The 9165-nt window shown below is 34.7% G+C and overlaps 1 protein-coding gene and 1 long non-coding RNA gene across 3 annotated transcripts; one reads left to right on the forward strand and one right to left on the reverse strand.

Annotated features, from left to right (window-relative positions):
- Nucleotides 1-3246: 3246 nt before the first annotated feature.
- LOC126656931 (uncharacterized) lies at nt 3247-5262 on the forward strand. Its single transcript, XM_050351556.1, has 3 exons — nt 3247-4582; nt 4694-5036; nt 5259-5262. Exons 1-3 carry the CDS (start codon nt 3247-3249, stop codon nt 5260-5262), a joined length of 1683 nt encoding a protein of 560 aa, XP_050207513.1.
- Nucleotides 5263-5311: 49 nt separating this feature from the next.
- On the reverse strand, nt 5312-7901 carry LOC126655134 (uncharacterized). 2 transcript variants are annotated; one of them, XR_008789555.1, is made up of 3 exons: nt 7624-7901; nt 5897-5970; nt 5312-5490 (listed from the first exon to the last, which is right to left on the reverse strand). It is a non-coding gene; the product is annotated as an uncharacterized LOC126655134 (long non-coding RNA). The 2 variants fall into 2 exon arrangements; XR_008789554.1 differs by lacking the exon at nt 5312-5490 and having other exon boundaries at nt 5498-5970; nt 7624-7692; nt 7763-7901.
- Between the last annotated feature and the right edge of the window lie 1264 nt (nt 7902-9165).

A 9165-nucleotide genomic window follows, 5' to 3' on the forward strand; every position in this document is an offset into this window, starting at 1 on the left:
AAGCCAAACGATTACAAACGTTACGAAAGAAATTCAAACGTTTTACCTTTTTAGCGATTTAAGCCAAAAGTTTACAAACGTTACAAAACAAATCCAAACGTTTCACCTTTTTAGTGATTTAAGCCAAAAGTTTAAAAACGTTACGAAAAAAATCCGAATGTTTCACCGTTTTCGCGGTTTAAGCCAAATGTTTACAAACGTTACGAAACAAAACCAAACGTTTCACCTTTTTAGAGATTGAAGCCAAACGTTTGCAAACGTTACGAAACAAATCCAAGCGTTTCACCTTTTTATCGATTTAAGCCAAACTTTTACAAACGTTAAAAAACAAAAACAAACGTTTACAAACATTACGGAACAAATCCAAGCGTTTCACCTTTTTTGCAATTTAAGCCAAACGTTCAAAAAGTTAAGAAACAAGTCCAAACGTTTATAATGTTACGAAACAATTTACGAAACAAATCCAAACGTTTCACATTTTTAGCAATTTAAGCCAAACGATTACAAACGTTACGAAACAAATCCAAACGTTTTACCTTTTTAACGATTTAAGCCAAACATTTACAAACGTTAGGAAACAAATCCAAACGTTTCACCTTTTTAGCGATTTAAGCCGAACGTTTACAAACGTTACAAAACAAATCCAAACGTTTCACCTTTTTAAAATGTTTTGCTTACGTTTAAAAACATTACGAAACAAATCAAAGCTTTTCCTCTTCTTAGCGATTTAAGCGAAATGTTTGTAATCATTTTGTTTCCTAACGTTTTAAACGTTTGGATTTTTTTTAAAACGCTTGGATTTGTTTCGTAACGTTTGTAAACGTTTGGCTTAAATCGCTAAAAAGGTGAAATGCTTGGATTTGTTTCGTAATGTTTGTAAAGGTTTGGATTAAATTGCTAAAAAGGTGAAACATTTGGATTTGTTTCGTAACGTTTGTAAACATTGGGCTTAAATTGCTAATAAGGTGAAACATTTGGAATTGTTTTGTAACGTTTATAAACGTTTGGCTTAAATCGCTAAAAAGGGAAACGTTCGGATTTGTTTCGTAATGTTTGTAAACGTTTGGCTTAAATTGCTAAAAAGGGGAAACTTTTGGATTTGTTTCGTAACGTTTGTAAACGTTTGGCTTAAATCGTTAAAAACGTTAAACATTTGGATTTGTTTTGTAACGTTGTAAACGTTTGGTTTTATTTCGTAACGTTTATTAACGTTTGGCTTAAATCGCTAAAAAGGTTAAGTGTTTGGATTTGTTTCGTAACATTTGTAAACATTTGGCTTAGATTGCTAAAAAGGTTAAACGCTCGGATATATTTCGTAACGTTTGTAAACGTTTCGCTTAAATCGCTAAAAAGGTGAAACGCTTGGATTTGTTTCGAAATGTTTGTAAACGTTTGGCTTAAATATCTATAAAGGGAAAACGTTTGGATTTGTTACATAGCGTTTGTAAACGTTTGACTTAAATCCCCAAAACGGTGAAATGTTTGGTTTTGTTTCGTAACTTTTATAAACGTTTGGCTTAAATCGCGAAAAATGTGAAACGTTTGGTTAAAGCACATTTTGCGACGGAAACTTCTGTCCGTCGCAAAAAGTTTGCCCTAATAAAAAATCGATCAGAACTTCACCCATTTCTCCAATTTTTCATAAAAAAAGAAAACTGCTCGCCGACTCCCTCTTCACCCGTTCTCTGTCGCCACCACGCCGCCGACCGTTCCCTCCTCGCTACCACAGCGCCGTTCCCTCCTTGCCGCGCCATCCTCTCCGTCATTTCATGCTCGCCCCGCCTCTTCTCCGATTTCTTCCATTTTCCGGCGGCATCCTCCCCTTTCTCCGGCGTCGATTAACTAATTAATTTAGGTTTAATTAGGTTAATTTATGTTAAATTTGATTATGTTAGTTTAAATTAGGTTAGTTTAGATTAAATTATAGTATATTTTATATTTAATTTTCTGTTTTAATATTATTTAATAATTTATTTATTTTTCTATTTTTAAATTATTTTATAATTAGGTTAATTTAATGCAAATTATGTTCAATTCATTTTTAGTATTATTAAACTATTAAGTTAATTGTTATATTAAAATTTAAGAAAATTAGGTTAAAAAATGTTTAAGTTATTTTAGTTTAAGGGTTAATTTTGTGTTTTATGTTAATATGGTTAATTTTATGTTTTAAAAATTATATTAGAATTAAGTTGAATTGTTATAATAAAATATATTAAGTTTAATAAAATAGTGTTGTTTTTAAAAAGGTTGTTTAATATTTAAATTAGATTAAAATTGTTTGCTAGATATTTCTAGGTTTAATTGTTTAATTAGTTTAATAAAGTTGCGTGTTAATATTTTTATTATTATTGGTTGATTAAATTAGGTTAATTTGAGGATTATATTATAAATTTTTTAATTGATAACAATTTATTAGTTTGTTGTTTAATTTAATTAGTTAATTGGATTAGATAATAATTTAAGCCAATTAATTACTCTTTCAATTATTTGCGATAAACTTGGTGGTTTTGTGTATTGTTATTTGCTTGCAGGACTTCCCTGAAAAATGGGTGATGCTCATTTTTAGTGGAAGTGCTGCCAATTTATTATTAGAATTTTTTTTATTAATACATGTGTTTTTTTATAGCCCTTGATAGCCCGCGCACCGTGGTTCCGATTGATCCGGACGTTTCACCTTCTCTTTGCGGTTCTGCCTTTCAACAAGTAGGTTTTATTGCTTATTTTGATTTATTTTAGTTGGAATAGATTTTATTTGCAACATTCAACCTAAAAAAACCCCGATTTTATTCTCACCGAATAAAATCGTAAACCTAGCCGTAGAGTTCCCGTCCCGTGTGTTCAAGAGATTGAACGACACGGAATTATACAGTTTGTACAGTTCGCAAAACTTGTGCTTCCGTAACTCGATCACGAAAAAACATATATGTCTAGTAGCGGTAGAAAAATATTTGGTTGTTTTCCAGCGTTTGTTCTCCGGGTGGATGTTTAGTATAAGTTTTCTAACGCTTATTCCTCGGGGAATATATAATTAGCGTTACAACGCATATACTAAATATCGCACTGAGGGAGAACGACGCTGGAAGGCTGCCGAATATTTTTCTCCGTTGCTAGGCATATATCATGGCCGAGTTAAGGGGCGCCTTTTTTGCGAATGGGATAGGGTCCTACCTTTTCAGCAGTCAATTACATTGACTTTGCCTATCTCGAGTGAAAACCCCATCTCTAATTATCCGCGCTACAGAAATGGAGACAGATCGCAGTTTGATGTACAGGAGCCACACAAACGGGTTGCTAACCACATGGTACAAGGAGCATGTGAAGGAGTTTGTCCGGTTTGCATTACGGCATCCGGCTTGTATGAGTGGAGTACAGATAAAATGCCCCTGCCCTAAGAGAGGTTGTCGAAATACAAGCTATCGGGATGTCGATGAGGTGGAATTCCATCTATTGAAGAATGGGTTTGTGAAAGGTTATCAAGTATGGGTTTTTCATGGCGAGGGGAGCGTTTTGAGTCCCCCTCCCCTTGCACAGTTACCAGAGAAGGATGTTGAGTTCGACTACGAAAATGAGGGGCCAGGTGAGTTCAGTTCCGCTCAAAGAATGATTCTTTATGCTGCCGGTCCAGAAATAACATTTTCTGAAGATGAACTAAAGAATGATGAAGCTCAGAAATTTTATGATATGATGCGTGCGGCTGAAGAAGACATATGGCCTGAGAATAGTAGACACTCTCCATTTTCTGCATCTGCTAATGTGATGGAGATCAAGTGTCGACATAAGGGTTCAGTAGCTTTAGTAGATGACGTCTGCAGATTGATACAAGAGCTGCTCCCGGAGGACAACAAGATGCCAACGAATTTTGCTAAAATTAAGAAGCTGGTCAAAGGTTTGGGGTTGCCGGTTGAGGTTATTGACTATTGTTTCTATAACTGTATGATTTGTTGGGGGGAGGACGAGGGTTTAACGCATTGCAAAGTTTGTAATTATGTGCGGTGGAAACCTGTGACCCATGGAAAATCCGCAAAAAGAAAGGCTAACGTGCCATATAGTAAAATGTTCTATTTTCCAATAACTCCGAGGCTACAGAGGTTGTACGCTTCGAAAGCCACTGCCCGGCATATGATGTGGCACGCAGACCACGAGATGGATGGTGATAAGATGTGCCACCCGTCCGACTCTCCGGCTTGGAAACGTTTTAGTGAGCTGCATTCTGAGTTTGCCGATGAAGGGAGAAATATCAGATTAGGCTTATGCTCCGATGGGTTTCAGCCATTTACCAATTTTGGGCAGCAGTATTCCTCGTGGCCGGTCATTTTGACGCCGTACAATCTCCCCCCAGGCATGTGCATGAAGGATGAGTTTATGTTTTTAACGGTTTTGGTACCGGGGCCTAAAAACCCGAAACACCTAATGGATATCTTCCTACAACCGCTAATTGCAGAGTTGAACCAACTGTGGGAATGTGGAGTCCAAACTTATGACGTTCATAAGCGTCAGAATTTCCAACTAAAAGCGGCTCTTATGTGGACAATAAATGACTTTCCTGCTTATTCTATGTTGTTTGGCTGGAGCACTGCTGGTAGAAAAGCATGTTTTTGATCGTCATCACAAGTTTTTGCCTTCGAATCACCGATTCCGTCGAAATGTTACTGATTTCGAAAGGGGAAACGAGAGAGCAAAAGGTTTACAGGGGTAAGAACCGGAGATGAACTGTTAGCAGAGATTGATCGACTGGGGTTTAAGAGGGCATTTGAGCCTGGTGCGAAAGTTACTAATGCATTACTGTCAAAAGATGATGGGTGGAATAAAAAAAGTATCCTTTGGGATTTGCGTTATTGGAGAACGAATATAATTCGTCACAATCTCGATGTCATGCATATTGAGAAAAATGTCTTCGATAACATTTTCAATACCGTTCTCAATGTCCCCGGGAAAACAAAAGACCATGCAAAATCTCGTGAAGAGTTGAACAACATCTGTGATCGGCCACGGTTAGCTAAAGATCCGGCAACTGGGAGATTTCCAAAGGCAATGTATGCTTTGGATAGGGATTTGTCACGACCCAATTTCATGGATCGCGACCGGCGCTAGGGTATGGGTATGGTCGTACCAAAACCCGTAGCAAGCCTCGCGAAAAACAATCAAACATATATACCTGCAGAAACACTGCTCGGGGGCAACCGAGACTCCAACCTAAGTCTAGCAATTTATATCACAGTTCTAATATAAACAACTTAAATATCTGAAATACTTAGCTGAACCGAGTCTCAACAGCATGCTTTATATATAACGAGATAAATCCAGAGTATACATACCAAAGGTAATAATAAAATAATCGGACCAATCCGACAATTCAGAGTACAATAATCAAAACAAATACTAGTTCTACTGCGGTCTAAGAGTTTAAAACAATAGACTAGTTTTATTAACAAAAAAAAACCTCCAAGAATCAAAAATTGGAGATGACCAAGCTTTTAAATCATGAACCTGGAAAAATTGGGAAAACAACGGGGTCAGATATACTGAGATGAGTTCGCAATACTATTTACATTTATTAAGTTTAAAACCCTTAAATCAAAACCTTTTATACTAATATAGTATGATTATGGAAATACAGTATTGAAATGATCCCAGCGTGAGTATGACATATCATACCGAAAAATAAACCCAGAGTGGACGGGAACAAATCCTCGTCAAATTATATACCAGCGTAAGCAAGACTTTAGTCTGCCGATTCCCAGAGTACTTACCGGTGCACACAGTCTCGATACAAGCCTATCGAGTAGCTCGTTCCAATCCAGATCCATAATCGCTTAAAACAGTTTAAAAGCATTTATAATACTAAAATAAAATGCGGTACTTAATAAAGCGGTAAATAGCACTACAAACTCACTGCTTGCTTATCCACGTGAATCTTGGCAAACAGCTAATCCTGTGTAGACTCCGAAACACGAGCAGTCGACGGGTCTAAAACAATATATAAGTTAAAATCCATTCATCCCTAACTCTAAGAATACTAGACACCACATAGGACTAGCACAATACCAAGTCTCGCACAAGCATAACTAAAACACAATGGACAATTAATTACATAATGACCCGAGTTAAAATACGAACAACAATGAGTAAGCACAATAATCAAATAATTATAAGTCAATAATAAGCCAAGTCTATTGAGTTCCTGCTTTGAAATCCGTTTCAGAAAATATTACTTAAATACTATTAATAACTTAAATCAATTCCACAAATAGTGGGTTAGCCGAATTACTAATAACTACCAAACTACCTCACATGTCGGGTGACCCAAGTCTAACCCGACCCAAAATATTTTGTCAAAAATCTAAACCAGAGTTTATAATTTCCAAAGATAACTTTGATAAAATAAATATATTTATATACAATTATAAACCATAGTTTATAATTATAGAATCAACTTTGATAAAATAATAATCAAAATTTAAAACGGAACTCAATAACTTATAACTCAAGTAACCATTAGTTACCGTCAAAACTTAACTAAAATAAGTTAAGAGAATAATTAAAAGCTAAATTATAATTTAACCAAATTGGCACGTCAAGCCAATATTTAAAATAACTAATAATTATCCATGTAATTATATAATTATGAGTTATAAAATAATTATCGTTTTCAAATTACAATTATCAAGACAATTGAAATTCTAATCGAATCAACATTATTTTTTATTTATAAAATAATATTAACAAATAGCAATTTAGAGATCAAAACGATAATTGAAGGTCCGGTTTCATATTGGTAAAATAACAATAAAAAAATATATTTGATTAAAACCAAACCAAAAAAATAATAATAATAAAACAAGTGGCCCAATCAAATATCATAAAACAAGAAATGGCCCCAAACAATTTGAATTTTTAATACTGCCGCCTAAAACCAACTTAAGAAATTAAAAGAAAATTATAAAAAAAAAATTAAATAAAGATAAACAAGCCCAATAAATGAAAATGGTCACAGTGCCTCTTTATCGAACCAAATTGTCAAAACCCATGGGAAATTCCTACTAACATTACAATTCAATTTTTTAATTCTTCAAGTGATACAACTTAGTTTGTCAATTGAGAATCACTAACAGAGGACCAATAATGATATCAAGTCACAAAATTCTGATTTCACAAAACTTATTACTGTGAATTATCAAATGAAATGAAAAATACCATTAGCCGTAAGCATGGCGGAGGAAGTAGCCATGAACCGATCTCACAACCATCGTGAAACGTGATCATTCGAAGAAACACGCAAACAGTAATGAACAAGCTCATAACTCATTAAAAAAAATCTTAGTTTATCACTGTTTTAAGAACAATCAATTATTCAGAACCCAAATCATGAAATGCCATCAATTAACTAAAGGATTTCAACGATGAATCCGAATCGCACAAACAAGAACAACGGAGCTGATCTCAACCTGATTTAAAATTCTATTAACAAGCAATATCACATGTGATTAAAACCCTAGGAATCACATAACAACATCAGTAATTAAGAACCACAATCGGCAGCAACAAACATAAGTAACACAGCCAAGGATAATAAAAATAAACGATGAAATGACGGCGGCTCAAACGGAGAGATTTACGTACCAATTTCGATTTCGAAGCTTTGGGATTGAAGAGGGATAAGTCTGAGATAAGACGGTTCTCCAATCGATGCTAAAATGGAGAGGAACTAGTCAAAGAACCGAAGTGTCGATTATAACCAAAACTTAAATCTAAAGCTTACCAAATTTCAGAGTTAAAGAAGATAACTTTGACGAATGAATTCAGTGCATTTTTTATTTATGATGAATGACGGCTAGGGTTTGTCGTTTTTTTTAGGGGAATAACTAAGGTGAGAGACGACTTTAAATAGGAGAGCAAAAATGATTATAAATATGGTAAGAACACAGTCACAGGGTGTAGAATAAAAGGATTATATTGGAATAACAAAAGCCAAATAAAATGTTGAGACAAGTTGGTCTCACGTGAAAAGAAAAATGCATGGCCCATCATGAAACATTGCAAAGAAGAAGAAAAAATATTCTCGGGCCAACCAAAATGGGCCCTACTGATTTAATTAAACCCAAGATCAAAACGAATAATTTACTCAATCCACGAACTGAACCACGAATCCGCAAACGACTCCAATTATTATCAGAACCTCACGAAAAAAATTAATATTTTTTTTACGGGATATTACATTCTCCCCAACTTATTAAAAATTCGTCCTCGAATTTACCACAAAGCCAAGTAATAAAACTCAATTACAATACGTAAAACTCACACATAACTCAAAATACGAAGTAATGCATTCTCGACGGAACGAAAGAAAGTATACGCATCACAATTTCTGATTTCCAAAATTACTCACGACCGAGGGACAACTCAACGGATAACAAAATAAAAACCGCTTAATTCCGCCTAAGTAAAAACATCACTGCAATTTTAAAAGTTTAAACAAAACTCCTACCCAATGGTAATCTTATCATAAATAAGACTGAGAAGAGTTAAAGCGAAGCAAACCATAATAACCGAAAACACGTTAAAAATTTTACGGACATCCTCCCCAACTTATTAAAATAGGACTTCGAAGATAAAATTGGATCGAAAATTCGAATGATCACCACATGCATACGCGAAAAATTCTTAGTTCAACAATCTGGTATCTCAAACGACTCTCCTAACACCACATGTGAAATATTTAAAAATTTATTTTTCAGTCAGAAATAATCAATACGCTATACGAGGAAAAGTTTCAAAATACCCAGATGGAGTCTCCAAGACTACCCAGTAACACCATAAGTGTAGGAACAATCCCAAAATAAATCGAAATCTTAATAAGCCAAACTCCAATGCTACAACTAAAACATACTGACACTCTCACTGAAATTAATCTTACATCACTCAACTCCTACGCACTACAAAACTTATGGTGGTCAAAATACCAATTACCTCAAATGAGAAAGCTTATCCGCAATTTAAAATGTTGTCCTGTTTATAATTCCTCTTACAAATAACGGCTTAAAACTAAACACCACTACAATCGTCTTGGTTCAACTAACTAATATCAGTTCAAAAATTTCATCAACCTCGAGAACTAAGACATAAGAAAACACACCAATTTCTAAGGGATATATAGCTGAATAT

The sequence above is a fragment of the Mercurialis annua genome, linkage group LG7, assembly GCF_937616625.2.
Source record: "Mercurialis annua linkage group LG7, ddMerAnnu1.2, whole genome shotgun sequence".
Taxonomy (NCBI): domain Eukaryota; kingdom Viridiplantae; phylum Streptophyta; class Magnoliopsida; order Malpighiales; family Euphorbiaceae; genus Mercurialis; species Mercurialis annua.

Bases quoted from the DNA above. Each gene is read 5' to 3' on its own strand.
- LOC126656931 (XM_050351556.1), top strand. From the start codon at position 3,247: ATGGAGACAGATCGCAGTTTGATGTACAGGAGCCACACAAACGGGTTG. The intron at 4,583-4,693 runs GTAGAAAAGCAT...AAAGGTTTACAG, and splicing joins GTTTGGCTGGAGCACTGCTG to GGGTAAGAACCGGAGATGAA.